Source organism: Castanea sativa, chromosome 3, assembly GCF_040712315.1.
Source record: "Castanea sativa cultivar Marrone di Chiusa Pesio chromosome 3, ASM4071231v1".
Classification (NCBI taxonomy): Eukaryota; Viridiplantae; Streptophyta; class Magnoliopsida; order Fagales; family Fagaceae; genus Castanea; species Castanea sativa.
Genome location: NC_134015.1, coordinates 43,606,792 through 43,628,692, shown reverse-complemented (window position 1 = coordinate 43,628,692; position 21,901 = coordinate 43,606,792). Strand labels below are relative to the sequence as shown.

General features: G+C 36.4%; 1 protein-coding gene and 1 pseudogene across 1 annotated transcript; both read right to left on the bottom strand.

Moving 5' to 3' along the window:
• Positions 1-35: 35 nt before the first annotated feature.
• LOC142627201 (RPM1-interacting protein 4-like) lies at positions 36-1,382 on the bottom strand. Its single transcript, XM_075801007.1, has 3 exons — positions 1,281-1,382; positions 426-620; positions 36-320 (listed from the first exon to the last, which is right to left on the bottom strand). Exons 1-3 carry the CDS (start codon positions 1,287-1,289, stop codon positions 297-299), a joined length of 228 nt encoding a protein of 75 aa, XP_075657122.1. The 5' UTR covers positions 1,290-1,382; the 3' UTR covers positions 36-296.
• A 2,937-nt stretch (positions 1,383-4,319) lies between these two features.
• The window catches only part of LOC142628070 (vacuolar protein sorting-associated protein 53 A-like), a 32,398-nt pseudogene continuing 14,816 nt past the window's right edge, over positions 4,320-21,901 (bottom strand).

Genomic DNA, 21,901 nt, shown 5'->3' with positions numbered 1-21,901 from the left:
AAATGTGAATGTGAAACATAGCCTACAAATGAGAATTTTAAATGTACTATAATTCACTTAAAAGGGAAAGGAAACTCATGTATATATATACAATACACTCCTGGGGTACAAGCTATAATGCATAAAATGCAAGTACCCATCAAATATAGCCAAAAAAGAAAAAATGACACTAAAGCAGGTTAACAACCACAATGTCACAACCCTCTTCTCCAACACAAGCACCCAACCACCATAGCCAGCCAAAGTCTCCTGTCTCTCTGAGATCTTCAAGGGGAGAGAGAGTCCAAAGGAGCAACTTAACAAAGGCAGAACCACTTTCTCTGCATTCCAACATGTACATGTAGATAACAGTTCAATATCAAAAGAGTGTTGTTGGAAAACTAAGGACCAAAAACAATAGGCAGAGATATGAAATGAATTGATACCTTGTTGTTGGACTTGGAGGAATGGCTGTATTTATCACTGGCTGTATATTTTGGCGATGGTGACACACTACTAGATGTCCCACCGGTCTTCTTCTCATCTCTAACCTTGTCAAATATGACAGTAAATTCGCTGGCTGAGGCGGGATTGTTCACATCCCATTCTCCGAATTTGGGTAGAGGCCGATCCTTATTGAGCTGCAAACAAAACAAAGAAAACCATAAAAATCATATGCATTCATTAAAATAAATAACGCATAAAAAATCAGCTTCAAGTCATTTGTTGAATTCAAATATGCCTCCTATACTATTTCTATTTCTATGCGATTATTCTCAAGCTTGCTATAAACTCAAAACAATAAATGGGTGTTTTTAATAAAGACATCTAAAGTTTAAATCTTTTCTTTTTCATTGTAACTGAGAAATTATAAAACTTAAAAAAATTAAAATATAAAATATAAAAAGAAGAAGAAGAAGAAGAAGAAGAGAGAGAGAGAGAGGGAGAGATAGGACAATATCTTTAAAAAAAAATTGCATTATATTTCAAGAATAACATAAACCCTAATCACCAATTAGTCTAATAAAGCGAAAAAAAAAAAAAAGACATTAACAATAAACCTTAAATATATTATATTATTTTAAGTCCCTACTTGAATTTCATGCCCCACAAATGATAAAACCCCGCCAAGTCACCAACCCAATATTATTCTCTTACATCTCAAACCATGTAAAATGCACGTGTTTATTCAAACAAAGCAAAACATTGAAACGACAAAACTCACTTCTTATCACATGGGAAATGAAACACAAGCAATAATGTGTACGACAAAACAGTACGAGGATTTTATATATTCTTACCGAAGACATGATTGAGTTGTACAAGGATATGAAAGAACAAAAAAAAAATGGAAAACCAGAATTTTTGTTTGAGGTTTGGGAAATGATGATAACAATGAAAAAAAAGAAGGGTTTCGATTTTGATGAAATATTGGTAACAGGAAATGCAACTTTTATATTTGGAGGAGACCAAACGATTTTCAGTTTTTCTTTACGGATTACACTCGTCTCAAACGCGGGGACAATAAATTTGTTTCCTTGTTTTACTGAAGAAAGAGAAATGCTCTGTTTGGTTGTTAGGAAAAGGAGAGTAAAGGAAGGGGCAGTAATTAAATTACCTTATTTGAAAGTTTTTTAAAGAATGAGGGGGAGGCGTTTGGAGAGATTTTAACTACCTCTAACCCCTCATTTTTAATTTCCCAAATTAGAGAGATTTGAAAGAAGGGTAGAGTACATAAATTATTGACCAAATGAATTACTCAATTTACTATTGCTATTTTAACAAAATTACAAATCAATTATATGAATAAATTCACGTTATTTCTCTCTTCAATCTCAAATTTCTCTCAACTCTCTTAGCCTTGAAGAAGACTTCGCTGCCTCTCTCTCACACGATTTCTTCCACTCTTCACGCTAGCTCTCTCTCTCTCTCTCACAACTACTTCACTCTCAATTGTCTCTCATGCCTGAGTTTTTTTTTTTTTTTGGAGGTAAACTTTTTTTTTCTTTTTGTTTCATGGGTTTCTTTTGACTTGGATCAAATAACTATGTTCTTAAAATTGTGATTTTATTGGGTAATTTCTTATTAATTGTGATTTTATGGCGTAATAACATGTTATTTGTGGGTGGGTTTCGGATCTGATTAGGAATAGCAACGGGTCGAGTTCGGGCCGGATTTTTCCATACCCAAGCCTGACCTGCGGGTCTACCCCTACAACCTAGACTCAGCCCGTTTAATAAACGGGTTTTTTATGCGGGACCCAGGCTCGCCCCGCCGGGCCCCACGGGCCTCGCGAGCCCACGCCACTCGAGGCCCAATCTGTGGCCCAATAAAAAAAAAAAAAAATTGTCTCAAGCCCTAAACCTCCACAAACCTAGATCAGAAACCCAAAAAATAAACCCCAAGAGGGAAGGATCATGATCATCAATTTAGATCAAAAACCCACAAACAAAAACAAACCCTAGGATTATGCTCTTCAATTGGACCAGAGTAGCCACCAAACTCCAAACACAAACACAAAAATTTCAAATTTTTTATTTTCCCTTTCAAAATCACAAACACAAACACAAAAATCACAAAAAAAAAAAAAAAAAAGTGAAGAACATATCATTGAGAAATAGGAATGGCAACGAACCTAAACCCAACAAGAACCCAAACCAGATTCTAAAAAAATAAAATAAAAAAAAATCAAAAAAAAAACAGGGACCTAAACCCCTAACGATCCCAAATCCTAACGAACTCAAACCCAAACAGCATTGGCTAAAAAAAAGAGAGAGAGAAGAACGTATTGAAGGCGCAGGGGGAGAATGGGAGCGATTAAAGGGGGCGGCGGTGAGGCCGTGAGTGTGGCTGTGCCGGTAGGTGAGAGTGACCGCTTGAGGAGTTGAGGGCGGCGACAGTGGGGCTATGGTCGTGGTCGTGGTCGTGGTCGTGGCAGATCATCTGATTGCTTTTTTTACTTAAGTTTTAAAGTTTCAAAGTATTGCTCATAATGTGTTTGATAAAATGCTTGAGTGAGTCTATATTGTGAACTTGCATAAATTTGTATATTGTAGCTATATATGGATCTATGTTTCTTGTTTACTTTTATCTAAAACACTTGCAATCCTTTTAGTTTGTGATATATGGATGAACTATGGTTGAACCTAGGCTTTTATTTTGTGTAAGTTTGATTTTATGGTCAGGTTTTTTATTATTGGTTTGTGTTTGTGATTTTTATTGGGTAATTTCTTGTTTTTTGTGAATGGGTTTCTGATTTGGAGTTTTTTTTTTTAACTAGAATTTTAAAGTTTCAAAGAATTGCTCACAATGTGTATGATAAATTGCTCACAATGCAGTGGTAACTTGTATTTCGGCTCCCAAAATCATTCTCAAAACTAAGGCATGAACTTTTTCTCTAAACTGATTAACTGATGCTATTTCATCTTTTACTCAAGTGGCTCCACTATTATATATTGAAGCAAAAGGCCTAGTGGCCAACTACAAGTACAACAGCTTGTTTGGCTTGGAATGAAATGATTAGAGAATCCTAATTCCATTATATATTCTTGTAAGCATTCCTCACAAAAATGAAAAGCACTTATTCCTTTAATGAAATAAAGGTGAAATATCAATATTTGCATATCATGAAAATGACAAATAAAGTGGGAATGATATAGTAGTAAAATATATCTCTTTACTTTTTATTCAGTCTTTTATGAACTCTGAAATACATTAGAGAATATATACACCATTTATTTTTTATATAAAAAAATGATTTCATTCCAGTTTTCTATAAACTTATAAACTTCCAAACATGATGAAAATAACATTTGGGAAACTGCAAACTATCATTCTTTCTATTATTTTAGCCAGTCGGGCACTGAGCATGAATATTCGACACCAAAACTTCAAATTTTTGCTTCAACTAACTTCCAACCATGATTGGTCAGCAAGACTGTTTCTTGAGATCCAATCTGAAACCTTGTGCAGAGAGAACCATTCTACTGCCGATAGATACCTCTTTCCTTTGATCTGATTGGTCCCAGGTTGAACATCTTGAGGTAAGGAATTTGAAGATAAATAAAGAGGAGTTCATGGTAAGTTCATGTGAAAGTAATAATACTCCAATCACAACTGAAAGCCTTCACAAATAGTCAAAAAATTGTAAAAAATGCTGTCCCTAACATTGTTCATAGAAGAGAGCAAACTCTGAAGCCAACACAAGATTGAAAGAAAAAAAAATGCCACTATTAATAACATGCACTATCAGAAGACACGAGACAATTACCAAAGAAAGTCCATAAATTCTTAAGAGTTGAACAGATCAGTCACAAAGGGAGAGTGGAATAGGCAAGAGATTTAAAAACTCAAATTCCTCCATATATGAGAATAAGCATTTTCTTATTAAATCATTGAGAAAGTAATACAAGACCTTTTTTTTTTTTACAATATGTTTTGTTATTGCTGGACATAAAGTGATAAAACAAAAAAATATATTACCACAAAAAAATATATATATATATATCAATGACTAGTACCAAAACTGTCGTTAATGAGATTCTAATGCTGTCAAGCATTAAAGAGCTTTCGGAAGGGCCCATCTTTCCGATCTTTTGCAGCTTCAGTTAAAGCAAGGAACCTCTTGAACCCTGTCGTAGCTGCACCTCTTCCAAGTGCAGCAGCTCTGGCTAGCACATCCTCTCGGGAACCAATTAGTCCAACTGAAGCCGGACTGGGTATTGCAGGAGCTATTGGGGCAGCAGGGACAGCTGGGACAACTGATGGTACCACAGAAGGTTGTGTGATCCCTGGCCCATGTTTGTTCAAGTCATCTAGTATACTTTGCTGATCAGCTTTTTTAAGGCCCTGCAAATGCCATGCAAAAATTAATTCTACATAAAAGCATAACTCATTCGAGGTATATATTTAACTCCAGCACCTAACACTCCTAGAGAAGTTTAATATATTTTTGGTAAACTGACCAGCATAATTAAAAGACAGTGGGGTACACAAATTCAATAGTTAAGAACATGTCCACATGAAGATTGCTTTATGAACAAGTTAGACTCACAACTCAAGGATTCAGAAAACCCCAATAGTTTCACAAGTCCATCAGTAGTCTTATTGAGTCACCTCTCACAGCTTTGACCTATCGTCATTCAAGTTTTTATTATTATTTTTATTATTTTATTTTGTTGGGGGCAGGTGGTGCTTGACACTGTACATGAGTTAACCAATCATTCAGCCAGCAGTGTATGACTAAACCATACATTGAAGAACAGAAAGAATTGACTATAACCTTTAGCTCCAGAATGCGCTGAAACTCCATTGGTGTTCCTTCTGGCAGCAACGCACGATATGTATCCGCCACAGAATCAACCGGGGACAGTATAACCTGAACAATGAATATACATAAATTTGTATCAGAAAATAAAACTAAAACTTTCCAGGAAGCAAAATATATAACCAACCTTTAGAAGTGCTTCAGCTTTGCTCATCTCACGGCTTACAAATTTTGAATAGCTAGCAGCACCTGATGTCTGTTAAAAAAGAATAACATGAAATATTTAACAGGTTTGCTTTTCATAATCAGAGACAATAAATACACTCCAGCAAACAATCATGTGTAGTCAAAGAAAACACAGCAAATGCATGCAATACTTTGATGTTTATCCGATTGTTGAAACCGACTGTCTAGAATAGTTTGCAGATGGTAAATGATACGTTTTCTTGTCTATACTTATAAAACATTCATGAATAGTCGGTGCTGTTACATCCTAAATAACCTGACAAATATTAACCCAGTTGTTCCAAGTCAGCTGCACAAGTTTGCTTGCCATTTCACTCAATCAGAGGCCATGTTTTTAAATGAATGAGTACAAGTGGAGTGGGTGGATTGGTGTGGAAAGCCGCTAAGGGGAAAATTTGAACTATAGATAATCTCTGTAAATGGTAGTTGTGTGTGGTGGATTGCTGTTGTACGTGCAAGCTGAGTCGGGAATTTGTTGATCATTTGCTGCTTCATTGTTCTTTTGTTCATGATGTGCAGTCTATGGTTTTTGGCATGTTTGGGAGCTTGGGTTATGCCTCAGAATGTATTGGCTTTGATGGAATGTTGGAAAGGGGTTTTGGTCAGCATTGTTATGTGGATATTTGGGATGCTTTTCTGTGTAATGTGGACTACATGGAGAGAACGGAACCAGTGTATTTTTTAAGGAGTTGAGCACTTGAATCCAGATGTGAAGCTGGAACCAGTGTATTTTTTAAGGAGTTAAGTGCTTGATTCCAGATGTGAAGCTGCTATTGCTACAGATCCTGTATGACTGGATGGCTGCACTGAGTGGCCATTCTTTTTCTAATCTGCAGGAATTCTTAGATTTATGTACTCTGTCTTGATTTTTCAGACCCTCTGTTCACTTCCTGTGTCCAGTGGATGTAATTTTCTCTCTCTATTGAATAAAGATTTTTACTTATGAAAAAAGAAAAGGAATAAGTACAATAACCAGTCGATCTATACTATCAATTTCCTGCCCTTACACTAGAGTACACAGAATTTTCAAATGAGAGCTACAATGCTAAGCAGCCAAATTAAAAAAAATCCGCCAACCTCGCAAAGATAGAGTTGAGCTTCTAGAATTATCTGGATTAGAATGTGGCCCACAAAAGTGGATAGTTGTAATGGAATATAATGGAAGCAATTTTAAATCAGAATATCAATTAGATTTTATAAATTCTGTAGTAGTCAAAATTTATTAAACATTTTTCACTCTAGAAAAGTGAACATCTAACAATATGATATTTAATTGGGAAAATAATAAAAGAGAAGGGTTGAGTGCAACAAACATAAACTTTCTCACAAAACATGAATTTCCATATCTATCATGTGGGAGAAATACATGAAAGTTATTTATTGAAAGGCAGTAACTCACTTGTCGACCAAGTGCAGGAATCTCTAGAAGAATTGTCTTTACCGCTTGAGTGTCCAATAGCATCTGCAAAAACATCAAACCACTCATTTACATGGCAATTACATGAATCAACCACAAGATTACGTTCAAGAAAAAAAAATTTATTTTGTTTGCTGATAATTTGATAGTTAGGGAAGGGGGAATTTGAACTTTTCATAAAGCTTTTTATCAAAGATACAAAGGACATTCTTCTCATGAATTTGTTCATACTATGGAACTAAGAATTTTAAAACAATGGAAAAGAATGCGAAGAATACTAAAGGTCTAGGCAAGCAGCTCCAAATTAGGCAATTTACAAGTGAAATACATAGTCAACATTTTTCTGGTAATTTGAATGATTTATTTATTTTTATTTTTTATATAAGTAATAAACTTCATTGAAAAAAGATGTAAAAAAATAGAGAGGAATGAAGCACATAGGCAGTGTGCTAGAGGCAACAAAGAAAAATATGAAAGTACAAAAATCAAGCATATCAAGCAAAGAATTGAAAGTAAAAACACCCAAAACATTTTCCCTTTCAAACAAAGTCTAAAGAAGAGAAGCTTCAACTCATGTATCGATCTTTAATTCCCTTCAAAGGTGCGTGTATTCCTTTCCCTCCAAATGACCCACATATGACAACAAGGGATCATTCCCCAAAGCGCCCTAGTTCTGATTCTATTAAACTTGCCAAACCAACATGCTAGAAGTTCCACAACACTACACAGGATGGCCACAAGAATCCCAAATAGTGAACACCATATTCCACAACTATTGAGCTACTGGGCAGTGTAGGAGTAAGTGATAGCAACTAAAAGATTTTAAGAAAAATAGAGACTGTTATGCATAGTGCATCACGCCCAATAGTAGAAATAATGCAAACTTCAAAGTGCACATGTGACTCACGAGTAGCATATACCCTGAGCATGAGGAGAACCTCCTTAGAATTAAAATTTAAGAGGCATTATTCATAAATAACCCACCAGCCAAAAGATATAACTTTACTTTCCTTGAAACGTATAGTCTTTAAAACAAGTCTTTCTTGACGCCAACACACTTTATCAAAAAGGAACAGAAATAAATAATGAAAATAGCCCATACCTGTTGGGCTCCAGTTTCTGATATGTGCTTGCATTTAAATATGTTTGCATAAAATCGAGGACCAAGAGAAGATGCAAGCTACATGGAATAAGAAAGAAATTAAAACATTGAGCCGACAAACTTGAAAGACAGATTCTTTGAAAGAGCGTAAGCCATTCAACTGAATAGGCACAAAGTTTAGTAGTCAACTAAATATTGCACAATCAAGGATGCATAAAGCCTATAGAGGCATGATCTTCGAACAAAACACACAAACCAGAATATCTGATTGAACTTGGTAAGATACAAGGTAGGACATTTAAGTTGGTTGTACATATCCATATGGTACCATTTTTTTTTTCTTTATCAATAGATCAATATGGTATCATCTTCTTTTTTAAAAAGAAATAATTTATTATACTTATTAATATGAGTAAGTTATCAATAATAGGAAACATATAATAAAGCTATATGCATGATTCTTAAACTTCATAAGACCAAGATCTATGCTGAGCATCAAAACCTAAGATGTTATCTTCTTCCTCATAATCACCTTATCTAAGAAAAATTGGAAGTAAATGGGTGAAAGAAGGCTTCCAAGTACAGGAATGCTACTTGTGAGGATCATATTTATGCCATTAACATACCTGCAAAAAGGTGGATATGGTCAATTGTAGAAAGTTGTCAGGCACTGTAACTTAAGGCTCAAATTTTCATTAATGTACTTACTCTGATTGGTCGCCTACACTTTCAAGGGTACCCCACAGAACACGTGTCATTGCAGCCATTTCAGCATCAAATTTAGTTTCCAGGCCATGCACTAGGGTTACCAATGCTCTTGTTATAACCGCAGAAAACTCATCCTGCACAATAGAATTACTCATCTAGAAATGAAGAGAAGAACATCAATGGCATAATTTATTTATGGAATAGTCAGTACCTGCACTTCTGACATATCCACTCCATCTGCTAATTGAGAGTCGATTATTTTTGAAACACTTTCCGCTAATTCACCAGACTGTCAAAAATAAATCCCAAGTTTTAATGACTGCACAGCAGCATTCATAATATCTAAAAGTTTATACAATAGAAGTATATGGAAAAAGTATACAATTAGCCACTACCAAGCCCTAGGAATGTGGTGTCCTAATTTCCGTGGGATTATGTCATATCATATGCATTTCCTGGAAACATGCTTCCAGCTCATAAACTACAAATTCAATGCTTTGAATAAAGGTTCCAAAGAGAATCTTCACATGGATTTAAAATTTTGAAAAAATAACCAATTTACAGTGTGAGAACAAGCAGTATCATTAAACTATATGTTAGTCTATATAGAAATCAAAGACAGATTAGTAGTGTAAGAAAAGAAAATGGTTTTGAGGAAACATGATGAATCTTGAAGGTTGCTTTCTGTTTTTTAAAGAATCTTGATGGGTTAAATTAACAATTACAAAATCAACGATAGCATACGTGCATAAATTAAGATGACATTCAGCAATTAATTACAAGTACCATGAATTCAGGAACCAACTTACTGTTTTATGACAATATTCAGCTGAATTTACAATATAACAAATCACCCTTTCATCCCTGTCAGAAGTCTGCTCGAAATAATCACATGGGTAACAAAAGAAAAAATAAGTCTCTGTTATAGAAAATAAACAAGTTTAAACAATCATGAAGATAAATAAGGTCTGCCAATACCTTTATCTGTCCATCCATACCCGTGGCTGCAGCAACAAGCCCTGTACCACCCCTGGGTAGTCTTGCAAAAAGTTTTGTCGCATATGCTTTAAGAATTCTTTGAAATACCTGAAGTAGAAAAGGGCTCAAAGTTATATTCCATATATATATAAACCACATATATTACCATTGTAATAATAGAACCATACCATTCCAGTCTCAGTTGCACTTAATCTGAGATCATTTCCATGCATAGCTTATTAGTTTTGTATCTAGAGAAAAAATTATTTGAAATTTGGATATATTACTCATATATAGGCTGTGTGTGTGCGTGCCCACGTAAAGTATTAATGAATTTCTTTTTCCCGTCACTGTGACAATTTTAGTGAAGATTCAGTTTTACAACAAACATATTTAAAATAGAATTATTTCTTCTGGTTAGTTTTAAACATCCATTAGCAAATATCCTTATTTACATGCTACCAACCCAAACCATTAATATGATCCGTGAATCTGTATGTGTGAACCTTTTAACCCTAAGACACGCATGATTGTTGCAAACTGGTGAATTAAAGCACCACACTTTTGCACTTCAAGAAACAGCCATGATGCATGGGGTCAGTAAGCATAGACATAAAAAGGCAAGAGAGCATACATGGCACAAACATGGAGATAAGCAGTCCTGTTTTAGTGCTTTTGGCATGGGAGTATAAGCATTTTGGAACCAAGAATGGCAAATTAGAATCACTGCTTTTAAACTTTCCTCGTCTACAAACCCACTAACACATCAAGCATCGAGAACTGTTTCTAGATATCTTATTGACGTATAAGTTGCTAATGTATCTATTAACACTTTTTATCAGTAGCATAAGAAATTCATTTAAAAATAAGATAAGTTGGATGAGGCCCAAGTACACAAGGAGTATACTACGGGACACTTACAGAAAAAGAAAGAAGAAACCAAGCAGGTCAGCCAAGATACAAACTATCAAAAAAAAGACAAAAGATCAGAATCAAAGGCAAGGGACTGAGAAGTGGGCTGTTCCTACTCATATATATTGCCCAATGCCCACCATTTGTGACCTGAGCAGGATTACCAAGCATTCGGTCTTCAAAAATGCAAAAATTCCTCTATCCAAATAGTCTACATCAAACAAGACAGAATAGCTACCCAAATTTTGAATGTTCCTTTTTAGCACATAGACCGGTCCAGCTGATTAATAGATCCGTCACTCAGCTAGGCCTCATCCAACTCATACCTACAAGGCTCAATAGAAAATCGCAAAACTCTCTGGCCACTCTACAATGTAGGACTAGATGGCCCATAGTTTCCTTGTCAGATTTGCACATGCTACATCAATCTGGAATAATAATGCCCCTTTTCCACAAATTGTCAATTGTTAAAGAGTTTTTTTCCCTTCACTATGACCCACATAAAAAACCCGACATGAGGAGAATTGGCTCACCATATTGTTCTCCTCCTTTTCTTATATATTTGATAAGTAATAAAACTTCATTGCAAATTAGAGGAAACAAAAATACATGGGACCAAAGCACACAGTTAGTCTGCTAAGGAACCAGCAAACAATCAAAACTAAAGAGTATTGAAAGTACAACTATCAAGCAAATCAGCCAAAGAATTTTTTTTTAAAAAAAATTAGCCCACTCAAGCAAAGTCGGGAGGAAAAAAAGCTTCAAATCATGGATTGATCTCTCACTTCCTTAAAAAGTGCGAGCATTCATCTCCCACCAAATACCCCACATAAGGCAATGAGGAATCATACTCCAAATCACCGCAAATTTACATTTGTTAAATTTTCCTGCCCAAAGTTTCACTATGCCTCTTGGCATAACCCAAGAAACCCCAATTAATGAAAATTCCATATTCCACAGCTCTCTAGCTAGAGGTCAATGTAGCGGTAAATGATCAATTGTCTCCCCATCTTTCTTAGAAATGCAACACCAATCTATCACAACTACTTGACGCTTCCTCAAATCATCGGAGGTCAAGATTCTCCCCAAAGCCATGGTCCATAGGAATGAATGTATCTTAAAAGAATACAAATCCGTCAAGAAGAATCCCTGGATTCCAACTCTTAAGATTTCACTAAACTTTTTTGTCTTAAAGTGGTTTTCATCAATATTTGATAATGAGATAAAATATATATATATATATAGACATTTTTTTATATTTTACTAGGAAACCCCTCAAGGCATGGGTCAATGGGACCGCCCCTAAGGAGCAAAGCCCAAATGCCTGCACACCCCCACTAAGGAGGCATTAGGTAAATCATGAAATGCCTCAGTTAGGAGTCGAACCAGAGACTTCTGGGTTTACAGTTAGTCCAAGCACATAATCATAATCATCTAAATTCTTAGGATAACTTTCAAAGATTTCTTTTAACGTGTAAGTTACACATGCATCAATGGGTGTTGAAACCATGACCACTCCCTCCACCTAGAACTTATAATGGGAGGAGGAGCTAGTTGAGTTAGAGGCCCTAGAGCCCATTGGTAACTTACAAAGATAACCAAGGAAAGATGGGCCAAACTCTTTATAAATTATAAGTTAAGCAGACACCTGGGGCATCTAGTACCCATGACCTCTACCCTCATCATATGCTCCACCCTATTCTGTGTCCTTATCCTAAGGGAGTCATAAAGAGCACCTATTTTGTTATTAATAGAATACTTAATTCATGCTTAGCAAAAAATAGAGTACTTAATTCATGCTGACCACGACCACAATTAAAACATAAGAAATAATTCTATGTGATGATGATTAACATCATTGCAATAGAGTACATACCAGTCTCGACGAAAAGAAAAAAAAAGAAAAAGAAAAAAAGGACAACAGACCACGAATGGTACCAAAATAATAAATTCAAGAACTCACCTTGAACAAATTAAATAATGTCTGGTTCTTTGTTAGAGCACTGCATCTCTTTAAGCTCCTCTTGATTATAAGAAACAACTACAAAAGGCAACAAAGGTATACTAAGAAGATGCACAACAAAAAAACTATTTAGCTTAAGTCTACTTGCCTATCAAGACCACATGCTTTTATGGATGCATCCAAAACAAAAGGCATGAAACAAATTGTCTACTGAGTCTACAGATTATTTTGGCAAAATATGAGGATCTAATCCATTAATGGTTAGTCCTTCTCTCTCTGATCTTTTATTTAACAACCTGAATATTCAATGTTGTTCTAATCCATTAATATATCCATCAAAAGGAAGTTGTTATATTGCAGCAACTGCACTGGACTATAGTTACTACCATTGAGAAACACCCAGCATTTTTTTTTTATTAGTAACACAAATTTTATTTAAGGAGAATAGCAGGGGGTATATGCAGATTTCTCCTAGATGTTACAATCTAAGATTAAAAAAAGAAAGAAGTCCAAGGAAGAGTTACAATGAAGGCTGTCTAGAACACTTGTCCTGTCAGATTTAGAAGGTGTGCTTTTTGCATTTTTATTATTATTTAATAATACAGTGTCAAAACATTTGCCCAATTATACAAGGTAACAAGGATCTTAAGATAAAGACTTAAGTGGTTCCAATTAAGCTCAATATTGTTAAAGTTTTGATTATTACAGTATCACCAAAATGTCTACATAATAGAAAATGGGACTGAACTCTAAACCTTGCAGCTATCATCACAGCAAAACTTCCTTTCCTAGCATGTAAGCACCTCCACAACTGTCTTAGGCATTATCCAATGTACCACAAATAAGGATGGTACAGATGCTACCATACAATTTAGCAGTGCCAATGTACCACAAATAAGGATGGCACAGATGCTACCATACAATTTAGTAGGATCACAGGATGTGATCTAAAGAGGATAACAAATTTTTTTTTAATTCTATAATGCAATGAGTAAGTGACACAGGACAAAACCAAAAAAATGCAACAATAAAAATGAAAAGCTGAAAAATAAAGGATAGAAAACCTAGAAGTCAGCATTGACTTGTTTGAGTCAGCACCAAGCAATAGAGAACAAAACCTCTAGAAGTCAACACCTAGGGTTGGTTGGAATTAGCTCAACTAGTAACGTCTCTTGTAGTTGCATAAAAGATCTGGAATTCAAACTCTACCTATACCAAAAACCAACTGGTTTCTTGGCTTGATGATGAACCCTAATTCTAGTTGACTAGGGAAACCCTTATTCTAACTGGTTTAGGGTTTGGGAAATCCCACTTATTGGATTACAAAAATAACCTCTATTCTTGGAAATATAATACTAGAAGCTTAATTACCTAAAAAGACCTAAAATAAGATTTTAATTGACCAATTGTCTTTCTTTGGAGAGTTATTTGGAGAGTAAAGGCCCCTAGGCGAGTTTCTTTCTTTGTTTGGTGTGTCGCTTGGAATAAGATCCTAACGGGTGATAACTTGAGATTGAGGAGATTGGATTTTGTGGATTGGTGCATTATGTGCCACCAATGTGGAGAGACAGTAGACCACTTACTTCTTCATTGTGAGTTGGCTTATCGGTTATGGAGTTCTGTCTTTAGAACTTTTGGCTTGTCTTGGGTTATTCCTAGATCGATCCCAGATTTGCTTTTTGGCTGGTGGAATTGGTTGGAGAAGCACTCATCTCAAATTTGGAATTTAGTTCCATTGGGCATCCTATGGTGTGTTTGGAAGGAGCGAAATCGGTGGACTTTTGAGGATTTGGATAGCACCGGTGAGCAATTACTTGCTTCTTTTAGTGGGACTCTTTTTGATTGGTCTAGGGCTTGGGGAATCACGACTAGTCACTCTCTCCCTTCTCTTTTTAGCTCCCTTTCTCTTTTGTAGTTTTTCTATTTTCTTCTTCTTGTTTTTTCTAGGTTTGCTCTATGTTCTTCATGCATAGAGTAGCCTTTCGTGTGTGTGTGTGTGTGTGTATGTATATATATATATGTATATATATCTCTTTTACTTATCAAAAAAAAAAAACTTAAATAAATCTAGATTAAATCTTACATAGATCTAAATAGTCCTATCTTGTGTTTTGGAATTAAAAAAATATATTTAATTTCTTCATTGGTCAATAGGAATCCCTTTTAATCTATTCAATCCATGATTCCTTTCCCAATGTCTTTTTTCCCCCCCCCCCCCTCATCCGAGGCTCAGACTTCACCCCATTTCCTTCCATCTTCTAGGGCTGACTTCGGATTGAATCCAAAACCAAAGGAATTGGAGGAATTGAAGCAAACCGCGAAATCCCAAAAAGGGAGAAAGTCACTCACATTAGGAGGCTATAAATGCAGCGAAATGAGCAGCAATCGCTCATTGCACACGCAATCATCCTAGGTGACAATACCTGTCAGGGTGCAGCCATGTGGTTGGAAGCTTAGGATAAACTGTAGACCCAGACATCCTAGGTTCAATCTCCACAAGGAGTTCCCTTAGATTACCTGATACATGAATCTAGTGGGTGGGGTCATGTATCTGTGGTTTACTCCCTAGAGGTGGGCCCAAAGGGCCCTGCCTCCATGAGGTTCCACATCATAAAATAAATATTGAACAAATTAATCTAGATTAAAATAAATAACTTTGTGATTCCCTTTTCAGTAGGTTTCACTAGAATGACACCTGAGTCTACAATTGAATATAGATCCAACAACCAGAGATCTACCCGGAGTTTAAGGGAGACTACAAAAAAATATAAAATAGCTATAGAAATTGCTCAAAATTGAACAGTAATTATAATCTGAAGTAGTGGGCCTTGGCTTTTGGGTCTCTCCAGGGTGTGGATCCGCTGGGCAATGCCTAGAACAGTAATTGAGGTACTCACTGGGATAGGAACTTCAAGAATCCTATAAGAGGAAATTTGGAATGCTGATGCTTATTTGCATTCAGCAGCTTTCTTGAATACACTTTTTCTTACCTATCAAAATTTATAAAATAAAAAATAAAAAATAAAAATAAAAAAATTGGAATGCTGCTCCTTCATGCATTATGTCAACTTCAATAATGACAGAAAAAAGTCCCGTTGCTTACCTGCATGCTACTTGATAATACATTATTCTGACTTCCCTCCTCAATATCCCACGTCTCCTCCTATATAAAAAAAATTAAAAATTAAAAATCAACAAAATAAGCACAAGAAAATCATAGAATGTAGTGAAAAAGTAGTACAATCAAAATACCTGAACAAGTTTCTCTAGATTCTCCATAAGTGTCTTCTCTTCCAGTTCTATATATATTATCAAGTGGGGTTCAAAACAAGATGAAATAATTCCACGGAAGTTGAACTGCCAAATCAAACAGTGCAGATAATTCTCAGAACCTATGCTTCATCTGTACTAGCTAAAAGTGAGAAAGAAGACCAAATCTATAATCTCAATAAGAAGTGCTGAATTAAAAGACCAACAAGAATACCCTTGATAAGAACAGAGGAGCTATAATAGCAAAATTCAGAGAAGACCATCCTAGATTAATCCCACTTGCATACTCTATATTGTTTAAAAAACTATTGGCATGTATGAATATCCTTTCCACAATAATTACTAAGAACTTCGAATTAGAACAGGACACATCCAAGCACTTAGACCTATTTTAGTACATCTAGTGCTTTAGAGCTTCCATTGGAAAAGCAAATAGGAATTAATTACCAAAGCATTGCAACTCTAGTGACTATATCATAATGTGATAAGGTGTCTTCATTAACATTATAATAATGTAATATAAGGAATTTCTTTCTCAAAGTCAAGTTTCATGTTACTTGTTTTAGAGAGATTGCAGGGCTACTAACCATGCACTAGGAATTTAAGTAGCTAGGTTAGAAAATCCTATGCATGATTAAAATCACTTGGATGGATACATACTAAAGAGGTGAATATGACTGAACAAACATTCAAGCCGAATGCGGCATGTAGATTTGGAGACCTTAGGTATGTTTCAGCCATATAGCAATGCTTATACTATCAATAAATTACATGCAAGAGCAAAGATAAACAGATAATTATACTCAAGCTCCAGGCACTGACAGATCTTTATGCCGATCATGTTCCTGTCAAAGAAATATCAAAAGGAATAACGGGTGACAATATATTCTAATATTGTTCCAGATTTTTACTAAACAAACTTTACACAGCAATAGTAAACAATTTATTATGCATACTTCAGTCCCACTGTCTTGATGTGCAGCCAGTTTTCTTTCATACTTCTTTCGAATATCTGAAATGCTTTGACTAGAACTTTAGCCTGTACCAATTTCCTCAATCTCATTACCTATCTCCCTGCTACGAGTTCCTCCCCCAAATTTCTCAGCCAATTCATCCTCAAATTCTAGAGTACGTTGTAGTGCCTAAAACAAGACCCCAGCATGGAAAACGTCAATGTAAGAAAAAAGACACAAAAGAAATTAAAAATGATCATGGGACAGGTTGCAGTATACAATTTATAATGAACGCTTCATGTGATATTTATCATTATAACTATCATTTTAAGCAAAACTGATGGGGAACAACTTGGTTTCCTAGACACAGTGCCCTGTCTTGCAAGGAAAGTGAAGAGGCAACCTCTATGTTCCTTGTGCATGGAGTAGTCTCTTTGCAATAAAATGCATCTTTATTATCAAAAAAACAAAGTGAAGAGCTGAAAAAGGATGAACAAAGGGCAGAGAGAGAGATAGAGAGGGGGGGGGGGGGGGTCATGTGAATCTTAAAAAGCCAACTTTCGATTCATTTATAACATCACCAAAGAACACGTTACAAGCATTTACAAGAAATATTGTTTCTCAAACAAATACTCAAGTTAATTAGGTTGCAGCAGTTCAATAGAAACTTTCTGCCCATCTAAGGTTTCCATTCCATATAACCTCAACAACAGAGATCACCTAAAGCACCTCATTAATCCAAACTTATTGTTTTCTTCCTTAGCAGTTTAAATTGGGCAATTGAACATTTGAGTTTGTTGATGGTAGGACTAGTAGAAATTTATGTTCACTTTTGTAACTAGTTGGCCTCGTAGAATCTGTGTGGGCTTTTGAAAATTACTAGCCGAAGAGTCCATTTTTATCCTTCCTTGACTTTTCCTTCCAAAACGGAATTTACTCTTTCTCCAACCAGTTTATGATTATTACACAAAAACCCTATAGACAAAGAGATGTCTCATGCATGCATCTTCATAGGAAGCAAGTGCTTGGCAAGTAAAGAACTAGGTTCAGTATAGTTCTCAACTACTCCAGAAAAAAAAACTAACTTAATTTTGAACTGCTATTTAGATTAAAATCCAATTTTTCTAGACAAAATAACAAATTGTTAAGTGTTTAATGACAGTTTTCCAAGATGTTAGTGATTTGGTTTAGTTCTGCCTTTATGTCCTTCAATAATTAATGTTGACAAAAGATGAAACAAATACAACTTAAAACTAAAAAGTACAAGGAACCTCATATGGGATAGGATCAATAATCCTAAATCAAAATATTCATGGTTGGTACTGAAAAAATGATAGGGACTCTAATCAACTTTGCAACTTGCCAATGCTCTATCTCAAATGGCACCTCCTCCTCTTGTAAGAGCAAGGTGGAGGATGGAGTCGTAGGTTTGTAATTATCAATAAAGAAAAAACAAATAAGGCTGCAACTAGGCCGGTTGGTCCAGTTTGGAGGCCAACTCAAGGTTTTAACCAGGCACACTTTGCTTGGCCAAGCCAACCTCTCCTTTAGCCCATTCCATGCAACATGAGCCAGCTTGCAAAAAAATTTGGGACCGGGTTTGGAGTCGGGCTAGCTTCTAATACTAGGCTGGGTTAGGTTGATCTTTGGGCCATGTTGGGATTGGTTTAGGCTAAGCTGGAACTTAAATCCAAGCCAAAATTATAAATTACAACATAAATTTTTATTCTGTTAATAAAAAAATTATAAAATTAAGACTGATTTACTTTGAAATTGATTGGTTTAATCATAATGAGAAAACACAAGTTTAATGACTATCAAAGAATTGCAACTATATAAGATTAAGTTTGATGTACTTCAAACACAAACCTTAAACAGAAGCATCATAAACATGAGATTCCTAGAAAAAACCAAAGTTAGAACAAACCAAAGTTATACTGCTATATAAATAGTAAAAATATCTAGATATGAAATATAAACAAGCCAAACTCAGGTGGAGTATGGCCACAGAATCCAGGCACAAATGGGTTTCCCTCTAAACAACAAATATTTGAAGGCACCCCATTCATGCAAGGCAAGTTAACCACCAATGCTCATGGCAATGGAAAGGAATCCTTAATTCCAGATTCATCATCAAGAAAGGTATATGCACCAAAATTGGTAATGGTAGACACGCACCTATTGGGGATCACCCTTGGATTCCCTCACTTGATGGATTCATCCCAATTCCAAACCCAGCACAACCAAGCTATGACATCCATAGAGTGTCCGACCTCATTAACCCCAATTCCTTCCAATGGGACAGAAATTTTCCAGTATTCGACTCACAAACAGCCAGAAAAATCCGTAATATCCACATTTCCCCAACACAATCACAAGATAAATTCATTTGGGTCCCAAACAGTTCAGGAAAATTCAAAACAAATCTGCATACCTCACTTTCCCAAACCCAACTCCTAATACTGCCAGCCCCCTCATATCAAAAGATTGGAATTCTCATTGGAATGCAAAAAAATGTGTTAGAATCAAAGTGATTCTTCAGAAATATAGCATGGGACATTCTTCCCACAAAAGCCATTCTTCAACTCACATTACATCCAGGGACCAATCCTGCATCTTCTGCAAAGGAGAAAGCAAGATAGCCTTCCACCTACTCACACAATGTCCATTTGTTCAATCAGTGTGGCTCTCCTCTTCTTGGCCTCTCCACCTGGATCATGCTCTTGCTAAATCCATGTACCCTCCTCCCTCTCTTTTGAAGAGGCCCCAAAATTTTTACTCTTTGCAGCTGTTATCTGTGACCAAATTTGGTTCCAAAGGAGCAAGAGTCCAATCAGTCCCACCCCATCACCCCCCCCCCCCCCCCACCAGCTTGCGCAAGAGATAAACAAAAATTTTCTTTTCCACATCCAAGCTTTGGGAATTCACAAACAACCAAAACACAAAACCACCTCATACCCCTTGGTCCCCACCCCCTCCTGGCTGGTTAAAAATCAATCAGCTTTGATGCAGCAATTAGGCCAGACAACCTATTCCTTGCTGCACTGTGTTGTGATCATTTAAGAAAATGTATCTATGCATGGACAGGTATTGAAGTCAGTGGAGATCCATTAAGGGTTGAAGCTAAGGCTGCACTATTAGCAGTCTCATCAGCACATAATTTGGGTTTGGACAAGATTATTTTTGAGGGCGAAGCTCCTTTCATTTTTTGCTCTTTTTCAGCTGTTGTTAGACAAGCCAATTGTGCTGCCCATGTCCTTGCTTCCTGGGCTCCTTTTTGTAATAGTTTCAAGGCCCTTCTCATCTCCATTCTTCCTATCAACATCTTGGAGGCAGGGAGGGCAGATGGACCAAGCCCTAAACTCTTCTGATATCACTAATACTCATCATTCAGCAAAAAAAAAAGTATTACATCAACTGATTTGGCTAAAGGGCTATGCTTATGGGTTGAACCAAGTGCTGGATTCAGGTTCAAGGACCTCAACTTTAACCTAGATGGAACTTATTTCTGGCTGAGCCCAAGTCAAACCTAACCTTAAAAGGCCCCAAACCAAGCTGCCCAAGTTCGAATTAGGCAGGGAGTGAGGTGGTGTAAGTGGATCCGTATAATAACACCTAGGATGGGGTGGTTCACGATCATGTGAATTGGGAGGCTTTGCTGTATCCGTACGAATCTAGGATGTTATATATCAAGGAAGGGGATAATAACACCAAGTTCTTCCACAAAATGGCTAACTCCCATAGACAGTATAATCATCTGAGGACCTTGGAGGTGGATGGGGTGGTTTTTGAGGAGGAATCTGAGGTAACTAATCAGATAATCCAGTTTTATAAAAATTTGTACAAGGAGTCTGAGGGGTGGAGGCCTTTTGTGGAGGGTTTGGAGTTTGATCGTATTGGGGATATGGAGAGGGTTTGGCTTGAAAGGAAGTTTGAGAGAGAGGAGATACTTCAAGTCGTAAGTGATTTGGAGGGGGACAAAGCTCCAGGTCTGGATGGGTTTACTATGGCGTTTTATCATCATTGTTGGAGAGTGGTGGAGAAAGCCGTGTTAGCGGTCTTTGAAGAGTTTTTTCAAAATTGTAAGTTTGAAAAATCTCTCAATGCTACTTTCATTGCTTTGATTCCTAAAAAGAATGACGCCTCTAATATTAGAGATTTCCGACCTATTAGTTTGGTGGGGAGTGTATAAAATCTTGGCTAAGGTTTTGGCAAATCGTTTGAGAGTAGTTTTAGATCAGTTGATCTCTGAGATTCAGAATAGCTTTGTGGGTGGGAGACAAATCCTTGACTCAGTTCTTATTGCGAATGAGTGTGTGGATAGCCGAGGGAAGAGTAGGGTTCTTGGAGTCATTTGTAAACTTGATATTGAGAAAGCTTACGATCATGTGAATTGGGAGGCTTTGCTGTATTTGTTGAATAGAATGGGCTTTGAAGTGAGGTGGTGTAAGTGGATCCGTACTTGTATTTCCACAGTTCAGTTCTCTATTTTGATTAACGGGTCTCCAGCTAATTTTTTTGGTAGTTCAAGGGGTTTAAGACAAGGGGATCCGCTATCTCCTATGCTGTTTTTTATTTTGATGGAGGTGTTTAGTAGGATGTTGAGAAGAGTGGAGGGAGCTGGCTTGATCCGCAGTTTTAAAGTTGAGGGTAGGAGGGGTGGTGGAGAATGTGTTTCACATCTATTGTTTGCAGACGATACTCTCCTTTTTTGTGATGCAGATGTGGAGCAAATTCTTCATATTCGGTTGTTGTTACTCAGTTTTCAGGCAGTAACAGGTTTGAAGGTCAATGTGCACAAGAGTGAAATGGTTCCTATAGGGGAGGTTGATGATGTGCATGCCCTGACGGAAATTTTGGGTTGTAGAGTTGGAACTTTGCCTATGTCTTATCTTGGCATGCCGTTGGAAGCTTCACATAAGTTCCCTTCAATTTGGAATCCTATTTTGGAAAAAATTGAGCAGAAATTAGCTAGGTGGAAGAGGTTGTATTTATCTAAGGGGGGTCGATTGATGTTACTCAAGAGTACGTTATCTAGTTTTCCTACCTATTTTCTATCTCTATTCACCATACCTATTTATGTGGCTAATAAGATTGAAAAGTTGCA